The 20,350-nt window shown below is 41.3% G+C and overlaps 2 protein-coding genes across 4 annotated transcripts in view; one reads left to right on the top strand and one right to left on the bottom strand.

Annotated features, from left to right (window-relative positions):
* Window positions 1-502: 502 nt before the first annotated feature.
* On the bottom strand, window positions 503-13,728 carry RBBP9 (RB binding protein 9, serine hydrolase). Of its 3 annotated transcripts, none has more exons than XM_054696056.1 (5): window positions 13,567-13,728; window positions 7,775-7,817; window positions 6,932-7,037; window positions 3,942-4,027; window positions 503-3,325 (listed from the first exon to the last, which is right to left on the bottom strand). In XM_054696056.1, the coding sequence occupies exons 1-5, from the start codon at window positions 13,612-13,614 to the stop codon at window positions 3,099-3,101; spliced, it is 510 nt and encodes a 169-aa protein (XP_054552031.1). In that variant the 5' UTR covers window positions 13,615-13,728; the 3' UTR covers window positions 503-3,098. The 3 variants fall into 3 exon arrangements, with proteins under 3 accessions (XP_054552031.1, XP_054552034.1, XP_037350024.1); XM_054696059.1 differs by having other exon boundaries at window positions 13,563-13,726; XM_037494127.2 differs by lacking the exon at window positions 13,567-13,728 and adding an exon at window positions 9,628-9,791.
* A 9-nt stretch (window positions 13,729-13,737) lies between these two features.
* The window catches only part of SEC23B (SEC23 homolog B, COPII coat complex component), a 39,226-nt gene continuing 32,613 nt past the window's right edge, over window positions 13,738-20,350 (top strand). Inside the window, exons 1-3 of the mRNA XM_037494113.2 lie at window positions 13,738-13,787; window positions 14,309-14,974; window positions 19,213-19,447. Of these exons, the coding sequence (XP_037350010.1) occupies window positions 19,227-19,447 (221 nt within the window). The 5' untranslated portion in view covers window positions 13,738-13,787; window positions 14,309-14,974; window positions 19,213-19,226. The remainder of the gene's footprint in view (window positions 13,788-14,308; window positions 14,975-19,212; window positions 19,448-20,350) is intronic.

Here is a 20,350-nt window from a genome sequence, read left to right as displayed (position 1 = left end):
GATTTTATTTTATTTATTTATTTTTAAAAAGATTTATTTATTTATTTATTTATACAAGCACTGGGTACAGTCAGACGTGCAGGAGGGTGAAAGAATTCACCAGAGGGCCTCCCCTGTGGCGCAGCGGTTGAGCGCTGGGTTGCGAAGCTGCCCACAGCCTCTGCAGCGCCGGTTCGATCCCTGGCTGCTCCCCAGCCACGGGAGGAGGGTCCCACATGGCGCGCAGACCTCTCCTGCCTCCCGCTGCTCCCCTCAGCAGTTTACCTCGGTCCTTCTGCCTGTTCTGTTCCCCGCTCTGGCTCTGGTGAATTCTCTCACCCTCCCGCGCTTCTGACTGTACCCAGTGCCTGTATAAATAAATAAAAATAAATCTTAAACAAAAAGAATTCACCAGAGCCAGAGCGGGGAGCAGAACAGGCAGATGGATGAAATACACTGCTGAGGGGAGCAGTGGGCGGCAGGAGAGGTCTGCGCGCCATGTGGGACCCTCGTTGGTGGCTGGGGATTGAACCGGTGCTGCAGAGGCTGCAAGCAGCGTTGCAGCCCAGTGCTCAACTGCTGCACCGCCAGGGAGGCCCCAGAGATTGATTTTAAAAAGTTATAATAAATGGTAAAAACAAAGTTGTTCTTAATGCACCTTTAAGCTTTTCATTCTGAATATTAATTGAGGGAGAAAAGAGGCAGTATTTTACTGCAGCACATGTGATGTATGGTTAAATAGATATTTACACTACAGGAGTAAACTGACCAAAACTGTGGAGCCCTAGACTCATGACACTGAAAGATCAAATTGTAGGTGAGGTCCTAATCCTCACCTACATGGTTGAGTTCAACATGTAAGGTATTTTGTGTAAGTATTTTGCTTGCCTGAGCAAAGATATTCCCTGGAGTCTGTCAAGAGCCCCTAATAATGATCCATAGAGTTAAAAGAATCATGAGATTCTGTGATTCCTTGTTTAAATGACCTGTATATGCCATTCTTCCTTGAAACTCCTCTGATATTAGTTTGGTGATGAGTAAACAATGGAGCTATCATTTTTATGGTGATCAACTCATCAAGCTAATCAAAGCTGAAGTAGTATCAAAGTCACTTTCATTTTGAACTCATTATTAGATGGTAGCTGAGGGGAGAATATAAATACATACTGTATGACCAATGCAATCCAGTAGAATTATCTATAATGATAGAATATCTGCTATTCAATAAGGTACCCTAGTAGCCTGTCTTTTCAGAACTTTAAATGTGGCTAGTGTGAATGGACTGAATTTTCAACTGAATAGCTCCTGGGTTTATTGGCTACCATAGTGGGCAGCACAACTCAACAATCATAAAAGTTTCTATTAGTTTTTACAGAAGTGAAGAATATCAAAGTTAATTATTTGTCTATTGTATGTATTTGTTTTTTCTGTGGAGGAAGAGGATAAAACATATTGAGCTTTTATCTGTAAAGTTTGTAATTTTTTAAGAAAGCACCTCAGAAAACCAAGTAGAGAATAAACAGAACAAATATTAATTCCAAATCATTCAAATAGGATCAAACTTGGATTATAGACAATAAAATCAATGCTAAAGAGCCTCTTTATAAAGATCTTATATTGCTTTTCACTAACTGGTCCTGTAAGTTATCTTAAATCTTAACTATCTTAATTATAAAAGTATTACATATTTAGTGTAAAATTTCAAATAATCCCCAGATGCTTAAAGTAAAAAGATGTCCATCTTACTGTACTAAGCAAAATTCCACTTCCCAAAGATAATTGTTGCTGAAAGATTAGCAAGTCTTTCCTGATTTTTTTTTTCCTTTGAGCATAAAAGGCATTTTAGGTTAAAATGATGGCTTTTAGTCCCCTCGAAGCATAAACAGTTCGGGAATTCACATAACTGCAGCAAATGTCAGGTCCAGCAACATTAAGCATGGATTCATTGGAAATTGTTTAAGGCGATATTTAAGAATAACAAAAAAATGTTAGGCAATGAAAAGGATCAGAAGAAAAAATCATGGAATGGTACTTGAAAAACAGGTAAAGGAACATGGAAGTTAAAAGAACAAAATTTGAAGTACAGAAAAATTATTTTTAAAAATACTTAAGCCTGTAACAAAATCCAAATTGTTCCCAAGATTTCATCCTTTAATAATATATTCATTTCTTGGGCTTTATAGAGAATTATTGAGTGTACCTAAGTTAAGACTTATGGCAGATACCATGGATGGCTTGGACTGTGTGTCTTGCAGTGTTTGTAAATTTTTGATTTATACTGAAGTTGCCAACTTAATCCACATGTATATAGACTGGGTATAATTTACATATATATGGGTTGTATATACATCCATGCATATATATTCCCTGAATAAAAAAATCACTATGAAGTTTTTGTCTCAAAAATTCAGAAAATGGCAACATCTTGCAACATTTGTACATGGCAACAATTCAAACTGGGCATGAGTTCTCCACATTGCCACTCACCACGCTTGTCTTAGACTACTCTAGTCAGCTACATAGGCCATGCTTGTAGTCCCGCCTGATCTTTGCATTCAATTCACGACATGCAAATATACCATCCTCTCAACATGTTTGAAGGCCTGGGGGTTAGGGTGTTAAAAGTGGTGGCCCTGGTCTGGGTTTAAAATCCTGGGCCAGCCTGAAACTGCTAGTGTTTTGAGCTCTAAGCCAACTCTGGCCTTAGGCTTTCTTTTCCCAGTAAAATAGAAAAGTTTTATTTTAAAGAGGAGTAAGTACAATTCCTATGATATACATGAAACCTATCTGGTTTTAATCTGGACTAGGAGTCATGAAACCTAGGTTCCATTTCTGTCTCATTCACTTTGAATTGTTAAGTGTCATTAAGCTACTTTTATGTCAATTATCAAGTGAGAAATAACTGCTTTAGTTCATACATTTGGGGAGACAGATTCTATAGAAATGGAAATGTTATATGTAACAGTGTGAACACTAACTTGTGTCTGCTTTTAGGCATTTTTGGAATTTGATCTGTTTTATGTGTACAGTAATTACCTGATAATAGATTATTATCTATTAATGATCTGATAATTGTTCTACCCCTACATTAGTATGCAGAACAGCAAAAATGATCCTGTCTATGCTGGTACTTTCAACATAGACTTTACCACATTAACCAGTTCATGAAACTCTGTGTTCTGAAAGTGGCCACGGTCAGTGAATCTGTACAATTTGGCTCCCAACCTATCAGCCACTTCTTGTTGTTCTTTCCAGGGAAGAAAAGGATCATCAGTGGAGCCAAATTGCACAATGTGAGGACAGTTGGCTTTGATCTTCTCCCACTGCCAGGGGCGGTTGAAATATCCTATAAGAAAAAAATATTTATAACCGATTATTGTCCATTGATAGGCTACGTTGTGAATTATAAGCATTTCTTTAGTTTTCCATTCTGTAGTACTTGATACCATAGCTACTTGTGAAGGGAGAATATGGAGCTCAAAAAAAAAATCAGGTCTCGAGGCTTCAAGTATAGACTATGGATTAGAAAATGGTCTACCAGGGGCCTCCCTGGTGGCCTAGGAGGTAAGTCCCAGCACTATCACCATTATAGCCTGAGTTTGATCCCAACGAGGGAGCTAACCCACACGGCACAGTAGCCCTCTCCTGTCTCATCTGCTGCTCCCCTTAGCAGTGTATTTCAGTAAATCCACCTGTTCTACCCCCTATTCTGTCTCTAGTAAATCCTCTCACTCACACCCCCACCCCGGACTTGGCCTACACCCCAGTTCTATGCAAAAAAAAAAAAAAAGTCCACTTCTCAAAGTGCCTATCTTATACCCAATGATGGGTAGTAAATATTTCTCATTTGCTGCTACATAATATTGTAGCTTATCTAAAAGAGAGTACTGTTTCATAATGTAAAGAAGCAGCCCCGAGACCAGAAGTAAGGTTTTTCTGTTGTCTTCTGCCACCACACTTACCACTTGCACGCTCATTTTCATCCCCCAAGTCTGACGTATATGCAGACACTAAAACAATAGCATATACTTGATGCGTTTCTGCATATCTAGAGAGAGAGAAATGATGTCAGCTAATATATAACATTAAGTTTGACCTCCAAAAAGTAAGTAAACGACCTAAAATCTCATTTGCTCTAATGTACAGGAGCCGTGTGCTAGATGCTGTTGAGGTTAATATGAAAAATGGCAAGGAAACTGAAATAATATAAGCCTTTTGGATAGTCACTCAGCCTTGGCTATTTGATGGGTTTCTACTCATTCTTCAAAGTGGTTCAAAGCTGTCCTATAATTCTTTCCAAATAAACCATATAATCATCCTCTTCCATGTGTGCATTAGTGCATGTTATTTGGTTGCCTGATGTGTAGTATACATCAGCATTATTTAGTTGGTTAATAAGTAGATTCTCAGGCTCAGTTAGAGCATGTGGTTCCAAGGGTTGGGACTGAGGCCCAGGTATCTGCATTTTAAGGTATTATACCTCCCCCCAACCTGCAAGTCATCTATAAGCCATATTTTAAGAAAACTACCAGATCAAAAATTCACCTTTTACCATACATTCCACATTGCACTGTAATACTGCTTTCTGTCATATTATACCCCGCCCCCCCCATTAGACCTTGGCTAGCTAAAAGAAGATATGAACTTTCTTGACCATTATGACCCTGGTGTTTAGGAATGTGCCTGGCAAGTAGAGAGCTATTTGCAGAGAGTTCTCTCACTCAGCAAAGACTAAGTTAAGGAAAGATGTGGACTGGTAACAGTTTCAAGAGTTTCTGTGCCAAGGAAAGATTTAAGGCTGGTCTTTGTTTCTGGGGCCTAAACTTTTTACCCAACCTTTTCAAATTGTTCAAACTACAGAAAAGTTAGAACAATAGCATCTTGTCATTCATTTTGTCACACGTCACCCCTGAATACGTTAGAATGTACTGCCTAAGGACAAGGCCATTCTCTCCTATAACCATGTTACCATAATTATACCTAATATATTTAACATTGATAAAGGGATAAGATCTGTATTCATTTCCCCTCTCTCTAACTGTACTAAAAATGTTCTTTAAAATGGCTTTTCAACCCTAAATCCAGTCAAAGATGATGCATCACATTTGGTTTTATAACACTTTAATCCATTAAAAATTTTTTTTAATTAACACTAACATTTTTTAAGAGTTTAGTCCAGTTTTCTTGTACATTATTCCCTAAACTGAATTTCTGTGTCCTCATGATTAGACTGAGGTTAAATACTTTTGGCAAGAAAACTATATATATAGACAGTGGGCCTCCCTGGTGGCCTAGGGATTAAGCGCTATCACCATAGCGGCCTGAGTTTGATCCCCCGCCAAGAAGCTAAACCACATGTGGCACAGCAGACCTCTCCTATCTTGCCCACTGCTCGCCTCAGCAGTGCATTTCAGAAAATCCACCTGTTCTGCTCCCATTCTGTCTCTGGTGAATCCTCACACCCCAAACCTCTTTCCTACACCCCAGTTCTTCTAAGCAAAATTAAATAAAATCTTTTTTTTTTTTAAAAAGACTACTACATAGACAATATTATGTCCTTCCCATTCTGTCACATCAAAGGCACATGATGCTCGCCTCTCCCATTACCGGTGAGATTAAATGTGATTCCTTATGGTAATATAAATTAGGTCACTCCCTTTTGTGATAAGTAATTCATAGGGTAGTCCTCAATGTTGATATTCCCTACAATCTCACACTTCATGTTTTGGGCATCTATTTTTCTCCTTGCCTACATTAACTTTTGAAGCAAATTCTGAAAATCCTGCAATAACTTTCAGGGTTCTTTAAAAGAAAGCCCATCTTTATTAGCCAATGGCTTGATAAAAATTCAGTTGGCCTTGAACTGGTATAGATTTCGGCATAAAGAGATGTCTCCATTTATCTAGCAGCTTATAAATAGTATGCTGTACCATAATTCTGTAGCTCCTCATTGGAAAATGTTATTCTTATAGTTTTCATTGGTATACCTGAAAGATTATGGAATTTGAGAAGTGTCCAACATGTATTAGTAATTCACACGACATCTTGCTTGGGAAAAGGCACAACACAAAAACTATAATCCTTTGCCATCCATTCTAAAAAATAGGGAGGAAACCCAACCCTAATAGACTTATTCAGCCATCTAAGTCCCTACTCCCTAGGCCACGTAAGCCTATAGAGAAAGACATAATGTTTTGGTGGAAAGCATCTGGATGTGCCCTTAGGATGAATCCTAAGGATTTGGGGGTAGGGAGCACTAGCAGCCTCTAACAAATATTTACTAAGCACCTACCATATGCCAGATTCTTCTAGGCACTGGGGTTTCAGTGTCAGAGTGAAGAAAGTCCCACCCTCATGGAGTTACATTCTATTATCAGGAGACAGACAAGAAATAAACAGGATATCAGGTGGTGAAAAGTGCTATAGGTAATTTGGGGGATAAGAAGGTATAAGGGGGATAGGAATCAGAGGGGTGAGGTTGCTGTTTCAGAGAGTGATTAAAGAAGGCCTCACTGAAAGAAGATATTCTAGCAGAAACTTCGAAAATTCGAGAGGAAGAAAAAGTCTTGCAGGTATCTAGGGGACAGAGGGTATGGAAGAATAATAGCAAGCACAGGCCAAAGGAAGGTTCATGCTGAGCATGAAGTCTCTAATCCAGACTGGAGGCAGTAAAAACATTGGAGCTAGTGAGGCCTTGAAGGCTGAGCATTTCTTTTGAGGGTGACAGGAAGCAACCTGGGGCTTGGATCCTTAAAAGGATCATTGTATGCCAGGAAGAGCAAAAAAAATTTTAATCCACTAACCAAACCAGGAAGGAATTAGGACAGATTATGTTACAACTTTTGAGGTCAGCACTGTTTCTTCTACAGTATAATTTAAGATCTGCATAAGGTATTTCCCAAGCAAGCATGGCTGGAGCTCACACAGGGGTGACAATTTACAGGGATCACACCTCATGGCCGCAATGGCCCCGGAACTGTGGCCTATGACGATGGTCTTCTCATCACAGTGCAGCTCTGTCTCCATGAAGGGCAGCCAGATGTGCTCTCTAGCTGTAACTAAGGTTCAGGGTAAAGAAACAGCCTGTCATTTGATAGGGACAGTCTTAGCTTAACACTACCCCACCTTTCTAACAGACTCAGCTGATCACAACTTTTAAAACTACAGGACCATAATGGCTTATGGGGCTCTCTTACTATAGTCAAAAACTTGTATTGCTGTTTGAAAGATTCAAATCTGTAGTTTTACTTTTATTTCTTACCAAGTTCTTGTGAGAAAACACTGAAGAAATAAGTAACCCTGAAGCTTTAATGTAAATTTTCAAACTTAAAAAGCTACTGACAACATTTTCTCCCAAATTCATGCACTTATATAGACTTTCCTTCCCAAAAGGAAATCCCTGAAACAAGTCATAGACACATTCAGAACAACAGTGGCAATGTTACCTTTTAATATTAGGATCGCATATAAATGCTATAAAGTTTTGTATTTCCGCCTCAAAGGAAACGCCCATAAACTTTGCCTGAAAATATTTATTGATTTATAAAAGGGGAAAATCAAGTTGTTTGCAAAATTGAAAGTTAATTAGGTCCAGGTGCTTTTCTTGATATACTAGGATTTGGGGTTTTGTTTGTTTTTGTTTTGGGTTTACATCCTCCTCCCCAACCTGCCTGTTATCATTCAGTCTCAGATATATAGTCCCTCCAGCTTCTCTACTGTGAGATTTCTGTTCTCTCCAAGAAAATAATGACATCAAAACACAAAGAGGCTATTTTAAAACAAGTTTAAAACTTACTTGGGTCAGGCATGTTTTTAGCCAAACACTGGAAACCAGGTATCTGTGATATGAGGAGAAGAAAAAAAGGCTATAACAAAGAGCTTAATTGCACCTAATACATTACACCTAAGAGCTAATAAGAAATGAGACACTTGATACGATCTTTATCAATTCAACAAGTATTTGCTTACATTATTAAATGAAGTGGGTTAAGTGCTACAGAATTACACATGAATATGCAATCCCTCATAAACTCCTTCTGTCTGTAGTTCTATATCTAGCCAGCTGTGTAGATCTCTTTATAGAGAAAGCTACCTTAATACCCACTGCACAAGCATATATCTATAGCAAGGGCATGAGTGAATGCATTCTAGACAAACTGTCCTGAGTCAAAAAGAATGCACCAGGGAGGAAGTGAGATGTGATATACCCACCCCATTTTAGCAAAGCCCTGTCTGCTTCATCCATCTCCTGTCTTAAGTTCTAGAACTAGCTTTTGCCTTCTTCTAGAACTAGAAATTTTTGTTGGTAAAAATGCCTATAAGACTTCTGTAAGGGCCTTTTTTAAAATTTGGTAACATTGGGGCCTCCCTGGTGGTGCAAGGGGTTAAGACGCAACCTATGAAGTTATCCACAGCCACTGCAGCACGAGTTCGATCCCCGGCCAGGGAGAAACCCACATGGCGCAGCAGACCTCTCCTGACTCGTCCACTGCTCCCCTCAGCAATGCATTTCAGTCGATCTGCCTGTTCTATTCTCCACTCTGTCTCTGGTGAATCCTCTCACCCCCCGCACCTTTGGCCTGTACCCCAGTTCCTGTAAGCATAAATAAATCTTAAAATTTGGTAACATTGGTTTACAACACGCATATGATTCAGGATCACATTTCTTTAGGTGTGTGTTAGCAATATGTTACTACCAATGCACTATCCTCTTGAAGAGTTGCAGCTGTGATCTTTGGGTTTATAGCTCTAACCATGGTTTTTAGACATAACCCTGAATTTTGTTCTTGAAACCAACTCTAGAGCTCTAGACAATAGGATTCCAGGAAGCAGTCCTATTGCCTGGCTATTGAAAAGGACTAAAAATAACAAGATGCACAAGACAACCCACAGTAGGATATAATTTCTCTAAAATTCACAAAGAAGCCAAATTAAACACCATATTTTTAAAGGATACATACAGATTGCAAAAGGGGAGCAAATGAAAAAACAAATTTCAGAGTGAGGGAAATGGGATGGGAGGTACATACAGGTGACTTCACATGCACAGGTAATGTTTTAGATTCTAGTTTGGGGATGGAGTCTCAGGTATTCATTACATTACATTTCATAATTTACATATTACACATTATATAATTTAATATTACCTACAGAATTTTTTTAAAAATCTGCAGCAAAGAAGAGAGAAGACAGATATGAACTTACCTGAGAAGTCCCAAATCTGACCCAGCAGCAGATACAGGAAGGGAGTAGGGATCTGGTCTCTAGGTCTAGTAGGTTGTCCCTTGTACTCTAAAGACTAAGCCCTCACCAAATGGGCCCTGGTGGAGGGCTTTGGTGCCCTGGTGGTGGGTAACATACACTTGAAGAGGTGTGACCCTGTACTCTAAATTACACAGTGTTGTAAACCAATGTTACCTTAATTAAAAAAAAATTTTTTTTGAAAAGCCCTAACAGAAGTCTTATAGGCAAATTACCTACCGAAATTCTGACCAAAGCTAATTACAGAGCTTAAGACAGAGGAAGGAATAAAAACAAGGTTTTGCTGAAGAGGGGTGGGTGGGGGGAGTTCAAACTTCAGTCCTCCTTCCCTTGTGTCCCTCCAGCGGTTGGCTGAATTCCCACAGCAGAGAAGCGCCTGTTTCTTACCTGCTCCAGCCCTTTTTTCACCCAGCCATACCAGCCGTGGGTGGCCACATCCCCTCCTCCGTTCCCGGGAACAATAACCGCTTTATTGGGAGAAGCCATGGTGCAGAGGGTCCAGTACCCCAGCAGCCAGTCGTGCAAGGCTCAAGAGTCTGAGATCGCATCCGCTAGGGAGCCTGCACTGTGGCATCCTGGGAATTGTAGTTCTAGGCAGCCTCTGGGGCAGTTCATTTTCTTTTTGGCCTTCCCTACTGCACCAACCAAAACCAAACCTTGTGGGTATGTAAATCCCTTTTATCTGCCTCTTACTAGTGCTCTCATTTTTGCTCCCTTATTTTGTACAGACTGTGACACACCCCAAATATGTTATCTCTTTAGTAGAAATACCGATATTTCTATAGAGAAATGTGATTTTAGTTCCAAAGATGCAGAAACACCTCTTTATTAATTGAGGACTCCTGGAATCCATATTATTTTTCTTTCTGAATTCAAAACAGTTCTTAGTAGTATAATCAAATCAGCCCTAGTTGTTATTTTTCATTGCTTTAAATGCTGTCCTTTTAAAAGTTTTTTTTTTTTTAATTTTTATTTTATACAAGAACTGGGATACAGACCAGATGCGCGGGAGGGTGAGAGGATTCACCAGAGACAGAGCAGGGAACAGAACAGGCAGACTGACTGAAATACACTGCTGAGGGCAGCAGCAGGTGAGTCAGGAGAGATCTGCTGTGCTATGTGGGATTCTCGCCTGCTGGCCAGCATCGAACCGGCACTGCAGAGGCTGCGGACAGCTTCACAGCACTGAGCTCAACCACCTGCGCCACCAGGGGAGGCCCCCTTTTAAAATATTTCACCATTTGTGTGGAGTAAGATAATGTTCATACTTAAATCAATTTAGAGAGTGGAGAAACTAAGATACCAATGAAATGGTTCACCTATTGTGTTACAGAAGTCCTGAGATTTTAGGAACTTGTCATACCTTATAGATATATCCACACCTTATAGATATACCACTAGAGACTTATTGAATTGAGCCCTCAATTTAGCAAGAAGTGGGCAGAAGTGTACCTCTGTGGTTTAATGGGAATGAACAGAAAAGTGCTACTTCTTCCTTGCCTCTCCCATGAACCTGCTGTGTATTTCAGGCATATTTTAACATTGACATTGAAAAATACTCTTTGACAGCTTATGTTTGAATTGGCACAAGTAGGTAACCAATAATATACCGCCTCACCACCACATTCTTGGGAAGAGTAAACATACTCCTTCCTCTTGAACTGAATTTTCTTGAAAAGGTCAGTGTCGACTGAATTTTAAATGTAAACTTATTTATTTCATATGGAATGAACTACTGAGTCACAAATCACCATGGATGAATCTTGAAATAATTATGTTGAATAAAAGATGCCACCACATACCATATGATTGCATTTATTTAAAACTTGAAGAAGGGGGTTCTCCCTGGTGACACAGGGGTTAAAGTCTCAACACTACCAACCTATCGCCAGCCACTGAAGCATGAGTTCAATCCTGGCCAGGGAGGTGACCCACATGGCACAGCAAACCTCTCCTGTCTCTCCTGCTGCTCCCCTCAGTGGTGTATTTCAGTCGATGCACCTGTTCTGCCCTTTATTCTCTGTCTCTAGTGAATCTTCTCACCCCTTGCACCTCTGGCCTACACCCTGTTCTTGTATACATAAGTAAATAAAAATAAATTGTTAAAAAAATTTAAAAAAAACTAAAAAGATACAAGGGGCACAAGGAATCAACATGGGGCTCATTATCTTGATTGAAATGACAAATCAAAATTTAATAAATTGCACACTTTAAATATGTACAATATCATGTCAATCACACCTCAAGAAAGCTGTTTACAATTTGGAAAAAAAAGCAGAGATATCCCTGTAATGTAGTTGTTTGCTTAGGTTTTTAGTTCAACAAATAGGACACTCCCTTAACAGGAACAGCCGACTGAAAAAGGATCTATCCATTCTTAAGATTCCTTCTAAGTATTGTCTTTTTTTTTCCCTAAGCAGGTAGTCAGCTCTTCCGTTGAGGAGAAAAATAAGGCAGTGGTTTTAACTCTCACCTTTCTTAGAATATTTATTGTAATGATTTCAGAGATTATATAAGTACACACAAATCCACATTGTTTTCTACTTTTTATTTCTTGTGAAACATTTTCTCAGCTTGTCATTATCAGAGAAGTAGTTTAGTTTCAAAACTAAAACATTACCATTTCCATGAACTAAAAAAATCTGAAAATGAGCATTCATATCTGGTACATTGTTTGCTCCTATTGAAAGAGCTTTTCTCAAGAACTTGTCTTTCTAATGGGTTTAGAATCCTTCTGTAAGGCCCTCCTAAAAAATCTTCTTCTGTCTAAACTTTTATTTTCAAGTCAGGAGCTCTTCTTTAGGCAATTTATCTCTAGCTCTTCAAACTCATTGTCCAAGCATTCTTCCTGCCCTGTGTTTACTTTTCTTTTTTTCCCCTATGGTTATTTTTCTATTTCTTTTTTTTAAAATTTATTTATTTATGCATACAAGAACTGGGATGTAGGCCAGAGATGCAGGGATGGGGTGAAAGAATTCACCAGAGACAGAGTGGGGAGCAGAACAGGCAGATCTACTGAAAAACACTGCTGAGGGAAGCAGCAGGCAAGACAGGAGAAGTCTGCTGCGCCATATGGGTTAGCTCCCTGGCCGGAGATCAAATTCATGCTGCAGTGCTGGTGGTAGCTTGATAGTGTTGAGACTTAACCCCTTGAGCCACTTTTCTATTTCTTTAATATATTATTATTTTTTAAGCCATCTTGAGGAGAAAGAAAAATAAAAGAAAGTCTTCTGCAGGGTCTTGATGGGAGTTCATCAGGGAAGGGAGGTGAAGCACTTTCTTTTAGCAGAGGAGAGCTTGCACGGAGGCACAGAGGAGTGACAGCACATGTGGGCTGGGAAAGACAACCGGTCCAAGCCTGTAAGACTGAAGTATGTAGATCCAGGAATTCTTGAGTACCACAGTAAGGGGCCTTTACTTCCCCCTGCGAGTGACAGACATACTGTGTAGAATTTTAAGCAAGAGAATGTCAGGGTCAGGTGTGTCATATTGAAAAATCTATATGGCAACCAGTGAGATTTGTGTTTGGGAAAATTTGGGCAAAGAGATCATTTGGGAAGCTGTTGAGTAATCCAATGAGAGAGGATGAAGGGCTGAACTATACAGGTAGATGGAATTAAAACAATATTTAGAATAACACATCAACAGGACTAAGTTATTCACTATCAATTTTACAGTTGCCGGGGATTAAGAGAATTTTTTCTTCTACAATTATTCTGGGTTCTCTACTTGGTCTCTGTAACAAAAGGTAGAAAAGCATGTTTTATATGACACGAGAAACCTTCATAAAGAAATGCAAATCTAAAGAAGTTAAATTTGAATGTTTTAATGTTAGAGTGGAAAATCATGGGAAAAGGTGATAGGACAAAAGCGTAAGAGCAAAGAGTAGTAAACTGGGAGAAACTTAGCAAGGCCTATTCATTCCAACACCTCACAGTGGTCCTGTTATAGGACAAGAAGAGGGGCAGCCCAAACCCCGCAAACCTGCCTATTCTAAATGGGTTCTGCCATCCGCCGCATCAACACAAAACATATGAGACTTTAATGGGAAGGAACTTTAATAAAACTAGGAAACAATACAGGTAAGGCAAAGAGTCTAGTTTCTAAATGAAGCACCCAAAGTTACCCGTCCCCTCGTGGGTAAAAGTCCATCCAAATGGGATTGGCCCAGAGCAAAGCCCCAAAGCCTGCCACAAGTCTAAAGCATCTTCCAGTGGGGACCCACAGAAAAGGGTCACAAACAACCGGACAAGCCCGGAAGGAAAAGAGCAAAATCAACATCAAGATAAAAGCTGCCATGGTCACCTCCCCACGGGTCTCACCCACATCTGTGTCACCCAGTCCACGACCAAAAGACAAGTGCAGTTTCTTCATATGTCTTTAGGCTCCATGCGCCTCCTCCAGGTCTCCTGGCTCCATCCTGCTTCCTTCCTCAGTCTCTTCTGCAGCTCCTCCTCTTCCTGCTCAGCTCCACCCTCCCTTGGGTGGGGCAGGGAACCTCCCCCTTTCCTGGGGACCACCCTGTTGCAGTCCCTCTGCCTTAAGAAGTAAGGATGTTTCTTTCCTACCTGGTAAAGGAAGGGTATTTCTTATATGGATTGTATTTTAGTTTCTTGTGAACTTCTAAACTATACAAATTCAATGATCTATAACCTACCATTACTCTTTATGTTTTAGGCATTAAGAAAAACGTACGATTACAACAAATGGAATAATTATTTTGACAAACTTTTAGTATTAATGGCAATTGTTTCATAGTACATCGACTTAATTCCTGTGGTCTGTTCGTGATTTCAAACTTGGTTTTAATAAAAATTGAGTTAACTAACGACAATTTGTGGATGCCTAGATATGTTCTGAGCATAATTTGAAACGTACACAGTATTATTATTTACAGAGAGGCTTTACCTCTGGATCAAATTGACAAATGCGCTCCTTTTTGCTACTTATAAGATGGTGTGAAACGGCTGTGATGGATGGTGGTATCAAGTCGTGCTGTATGTAGATGCATTGTGTTCGTCTAATAAGATGCTTGAATGTGACATCTCAATTATTCATCCTCTTTTAGGATGAGAGAACTGCGCACTAGTGCCAATCTCCGCAGTGACTCTGGGGCTACTCCAGCGCGGGACAGGGAGGAGGAAACCTGGCAATGTGACAAAGACTAACTTTTCACCTGCTGAGTTTAGGAGGGCTCTAGTGCGTGCGGCCACAGGTTTTCCAGCACACGCTCCCTCCGACCGCCCCTTCCCGCACGCTCACACCTCCTTCCGGTTCGCTTCCTGCTGCGGCGCATCTGCTTTCGTCCAGGGCTACACGTCATCGTTCTCGCTTCCCTGTTACTAAGGCGATAGAGGGACTTCCCAGTGCGGCAATTGGGGTCTTATTAGACCACGGCGAAACCCTGAGGTGTGCTGGCTGCTGCTCGGCAACAGTCCGGCCGGCGCCGGGGCGTAATTTGGAGAAGAAACATTTAGAGTTGAATTTGGGTAAGCGTGTGACCCGAGCAGCTGTGGTTTTTAGCCCCGAAGCACGACTTCCTTGCCCTGTTCCAAGATGGCGGCGCGGCTTCCTGTTTCCGGTTATGTGCCGGGGAGACTCCCTTTGATTGGTCAGCGAGCGGGGCCGTGGCTGACGCACAGCAGCGCCGACCAATTGACTGAGAGCTGAGCTGGACTTGGCGGTGGAACCGGCCCTGAGTCTTGCAGCTGTGGGTGCGGAGGGCTGCGGCCAGGTAAGTGGGGTGCACAGGTAATGGGGCGCCGAGAGTACGTGTTGTAGGGGATTTCTTTAGGGGGCCATGGAGTTGCCTCTGGTTGAGGCCTTTTCCCTGTAGGCATAGGGAGCGAGGGAATGGGTGACCCGGGGATCCACTGAGAACGACGCCTTCCTCACCAAGAGGGAAATGTACTGACTTTGGCTCACCCCCGAGTTGTGGGGTACGGAAGAATCCAACCTCGTTTTACAGTTGAGTGACTCGAGATGACGGAAATGACATCTGCTTCGTGATACAGCTAGAACTAAACCCTAGCTCATCGGACTCTTCTGGAATTAAACCTTGCTTAGGTTTGTTAGGCTTGTGTGTTCTGCAAAGTTCTGGCTTGGTGGAATGAGTGGTTCAGATTTTTTCTCGCTGATAGACCCTGCAGGATCTTTTTGATTAATTCAGTCCGGATCTTCATTCATTCATTCATTCATTCATTCATTCATTCAAGTATTGGCTTCTTTAGACACCTTTCCCCTTTGATAATTTGATGTAAATCATCCGTCTATCTAGAAAAATGCACAGTTGCTATGCACACAATTTTACATACACTTTCAGAGGAATCGTTGACTTTCTGACATCCCCCTTAGTTCATGTGCCAGGGTTAAGAACCCATACTCTTGAAGTGGTGAGGGGTGGAATCAGAGGGAAATGGACAGAGCAAATTTTAATATGTAGATGCTTGAATACCCTGGATGGGGTCAGAACTTTTTTTTTTATTTTAAATTTTATTTTTATATTCCCCATAGTTACAACCCCCTTATTTTGACCCCAATCCCTCCTTTCCCCGCCCCCCACCCCCCATAGAGTGTCTCTGGTTCATAGTTGTTTGTTGATTTTGATATTTTCTTTTTTATAGTTATTCTTTTTCCTGGGTCAGAACTTTTTAATCATGAATTTTTTTTAAAGGTTTATTTATTTATTTATACATACATACATACATACAAGCACTGGGTACAGTCAGAAGCGCTGGAGAGTGAGAGAATTCACCAGAGCCAGAACGGGGAACAGAACAGGCAGACTGACGAAATACACTGCTTAGGGGAGCAGCGGGCGTGGCAGGAGAGGTCTGTCGTGCCATGTGGGACCCTCGCCGGCAGCTGGGGATCGAACTGTCGCTGCAGAGGCTGAGGGCAGCTTCGCAGCCCAACGCTCAGCCGCTGCGCCACCAGGGGAGGCCCAGTTTCCCCCCGCCCCCAAACAAATGCATACTTTTTTTTTTTTTAAGGATTTATTTATTTATGCATACATAGAAGAACTGGGGTACTGGCCAGAGATGCAGGGGGTGGGGAAGGGGTGAGAGGATCCACCACGACAGAGTGGGGAACAGAACAGGCAGCTTGACTGAAGTACACTACTGAGGGGATCAGCGGGTGAGACAGGAGAGGTCTGCCTCGCCATGTGGGTTTCTCCCTGGCTGGCTGGGGATCGAACTCATGCTGCAGAGGCTGTGGATTGCTTCAAGGTGTGGTGCCACCAGGGAGGTCCTAATCATGAAGTTTTCAAAGCAGAGAAACAGTCATGTAATGAAGTGTGTTGACTAATTTCACAATTACTGAGATTTGTTATATTAGAACTTTATTATCATTTAGTTATCCGTTTGCCACTAGGAAGCTGCATGAGTGCTTCAGGTTCCCTCTGAAACTATTTACCAGAAATAACAAATTGAGATCTTTAAATTTTAGTTGGAGCAAACATTGGAATTTTTGTGGTCTGATGTGTGTAATGGGGTAATTTATTCATTTGCTTTTCTAGCCATATTATATTATTCCCTTAGTCCAAACTAGTTAAGGTATGGCTTCTCATAATAACATGGAAACAACTATTTTTCACTGCACAGAGTGAGCACTCAAAGCCATTAATTTCATAGATTCCTTAATTTGCCTTCCCCCCCAGTTTTTTTTAGCCCTAGTGGCTGAAGTGTGTATTAACCTAGGTTTTAGGATGTAAACAGGAGATACAAGACATCCAATGGACTTTTCAAGATGGCCCTGAAAGAAAAGAGGGAAATCCTTGTCCCTTCTAAAGTTGAAGTCAAAGCTAAAACAAAGACAAAGCTGGGCAGAAAGATACCCACAAACACACCAAAAAGATCTGTTCATCACCTAACAGGCTCAAGACACTGGCTCTGAGTGTAGTCCAAATATTCTTGGGAAACCATCCCCAGGAGAAACAAACTTGACCACTGTGCCATCATCAAGTTCCCCCTGATCACCAAGTCAACTGTGAAGAAGAAAGGAGACAGTATACTTGTGTTCATTGTGGATGCAAGGCAAACAAGCTCTGATCAAATAGGCTGTGAAGAAGCCCTGGACACTGACGTGGCTAAAGTCAACACCCAGATTAGATGTGGTGGAGAGAAGGCATATGTTCAACTGTGTAGGGGCAGAAATGGGCCACTGAGTAGGTTTTCTGATCCAGCAGACTGGGTAAAGGAGGAGAGAGTCCTGGAGCCCTTCAGTGGCTTTTGTAGGCTTTTATTGTGATTTACTGGGTACATGGCAGGTAGGGGTGCTGGGGGGCCGAGAGGCTGGCAGGCCTCCCAGCCCCCAGCAAGTCTTCACTCCGGGCTCGCCGACCTTCTCTCACGTTCTCTCTGCTCTTCTCATGGCTCTGCTTCTCTCCTGGCTTCTCTGCTCCTGCTGCTTCTCTTCTCTCAGCTTCTGCTGGTGTCCCCGCGACACCACCCCTAAAAGCGCGATTTTAGCACAGGTGAATCCCGTCTACATAGGCCCACACGCTATTCCAGGTGCCCGCCATCAGGCATGCATTCAGGACCGTAGATCCGTTGTCTGTCCTAATGGCGGAGGGCAGAAAAGCCTGATACTTTTTACCTTACCCTACAAACTGCTTCCTGACTACAATGCTTTGGATGATACCAACAAAATCGGGACCAACTGTCTAGTTCTAAATACAAGTATTTTTACCATAAAATAAAAGGCAAAACACCCAATGAATTTGGCATTTTCTAGCTTTGTAAAGCTTAGTCATAATGACTAAGGCATGAGCATAAGCACTATGGTGAGGAGAGGGGTCTTGGTGAAACTTAGTGTGATTGCAAGCTTTCCTTGATAATTTTAGTAATCCCAAGTAGAAATAGTTTGGTTGAGTGTGGTTGCCAAAGTGGTGACTGTCCCTATTATGAATTGGATTCTCATCAGTATCCATTTCTTTTCTCCACAGTTAACAAAAGGAGCAGAGAAAGGGTATAAATACAAGGTGTCACTTTGTGGCCCTGCTAAACCTAAGTGGCCTGTTCAGCCACCATTTTTGTTAACTATGGTTCTGCTTTCCTATACAAGGTCAGAACTGCCCAGTCAGTTACAGGAGCCCAACCCTACAAGGCAGTCTTTCAAATCAAGAGCCAAAAGCTTGATCACCCTGGGAAGGGTATGCTTAATGAGGTGTGACCAAGAATGCCTGGGGGTGGGGGGGGTGGGGCTCTTGACTGATAAGGGACCCCAGAAGAAGCTGATCAGTGGAATGCCTTGATAAGATTGAAATCATGGCTGGGGAATTAGGGCTTGGTTTCAATCTCAATACTGAATCATCAAGCAGATGAGAAGCACCTGGGGAGCAGACTCACCACCCCTGAGACTGTAGATGACATAGCACATTTTCTAGTTTCATCCCACGCTTTTCTCTTTGTTCTCCTTCCCCACACAATTGGTGCTATATGATTATTCTAAGAATAAAAAGGATGTTGCTCTTTCAGCAACATCCAGCATTGTGCAGCTTGCTCCGTAACAACTCCTGTTTGTGCAGTGTTGTCAACACAGCTTCACTTGGGATGCAAAATTTAGTACAGTGTTTAAAGGTGATTAGGAAGGAAGGTAGCCAGATGCCGAAACAGGATTTGAGATGTTTGGGCAAGGGACTGAAATTGACTTCACTGAGATGATGTGTTATTGGCAATGAAGTTAAAATGAGTATCATTCAACTACTTGCAGTATAGAGATGATCAAATGACTGTAAACCTCCCACCCCTTTTTTTGATTTATTTCTGAGTACTAGAGAGATGAGTGAGAAAGGAATGATTGTCATAGGGAACTGTGTAATTAATTGGCTTCTGGGAGTCAGAGGGAAAGGAGATACTGACATTCTACAGTAACAGGTTCTTCCAAACTTTTTAAGAAACTTTGCATTATGTGACCATCTATTTGAAGTTTAGCTGAGCATTTCACATACAATTAACGCCTTGTCTTCAGTTCCTTTTTAGACAATGGCAACATACCTGGAGTTCATTCAGCAGAATGAAGAACGGGATGGCGTGCGATTTAGTTGGAATGTGTGGCCTTCCAGCCGACTGGAGGCTACGAGAATGGTGGTTCCCCTGGCTTGTCTCCTTACTCCTTTAAAGGAACGTCCAGATCTGCCTCCTGTTCAGTATGAACCTGTGCTTTGCAGCAGGCCAACGTGCAAAGCCATTCTCAATCCACTTTGGTATGAATTCTTTTAAAAACTTGTAAAAAAGATGAATATAGTAAATTATGACTTTTACGTGGTTTTCATTAAAGTGATTCATTTTGGCCAAGTTGCCACATGAGTAGGAGATAGTGGGATTCTTAGGTGATGAATGCTTGTATCATTCACTTTGGCCTGATATTCTAGATTAAATGAAAAGTTATGGGAATGAAATAGAGATAGAGGGAAAGGATTTGCAATGTACCTTTTTTTTTGGGGGGGGGGGGAGCTGAACTTCAGTTTGCTTTTGGTTAACCAGGCAGTTTTTAAGGCATTACCGCACCCAAATCCTAAAGCTTTAGACAGTTTTCTCCTTCATACCTGGTAAGGTGATACTTTGTGACAGGAAGAAGTAATTGACAGAAAGAATGTTAACTCTTTGTAAGTGTAATTTTTTTGGTCCTGAGATAGTGACCTATGACATTCCTCTTAGATATGGACACTATTTGAAAGAATTTTTGAATAAGTGAAGTGTCATAAATACTCTTTAAAAGAAAATTTTTATGAGGGAACATTTTTTTACTTCATTTCCATTGCTTTTCATGTACCCATCTACTTGATGCTGTCTCTCTTTTAAAATGTCAGCTACTCATTGTTCATTTTCTAAATGTAGAAGTGGGGGGAACAATTGGAGGACTATATTGAAACACTTCTGGGAAGTATATCAAGCCAAATGCATGCCTCCTTAACTTTTTTTTTTTTAAGGAAATGTTTCAAGGGTAGATTTTTTTTTTTAAGATTTATTTTTATTTATGCATACAAGAGCTGGGGTACAGGCCAGAGGTGCGATGGGTGAGAGAATTCACCAGAGACAGAGTAGGGAACAGAACAGGCAGATTGACCAAAGTACACTGCTAAGGGGAGCAGTAGGCGAATCAGGAG

This window comes from Talpa occidentalis, unplaced genomic scaffold, assembly GCF_014898055.3.
Source record: "Talpa occidentalis isolate TD23 unplaced genomic scaffold, MPIMG_talOcc4v2.1 talOcc4.10, whole genome shotgun sequence".
NCBI classification, from domain to species: domain Eukaryota; kingdom Metazoa; phylum Chordata; class Mammalia; order Eulipotyphla; family Talpidae; genus Talpa; species Talpa occidentalis.
The sequence above is the reverse complement of the archived record's forward strand: the minus strand, read 5'-3'. Positions and strand labels throughout refer to the sequence as shown.

Coding starts and splice junctions, on each gene's coding strand:
- RBBP9 (XM_037494127.2), bottom strand. CDS start 9,726: ATGGCTTCTCCCAATAAAGCGGTTATTGTTCCCGGGAACGGAGGAGGG. Junction 7,818..9,627: donor TGAAAAAAGGGCTGGAGCAG/GTAAGAAACAGG, acceptor CTCATATCACAG/ATACCTGGTTTCCAGTGTTT. Junction 3,326..3,941: donor TGAAAATGAGCGTGCAAGTG/GTAAGTGTGGTG, acceptor TTTTTCTTATAG/GATATTTCAACCGCCCCTGG.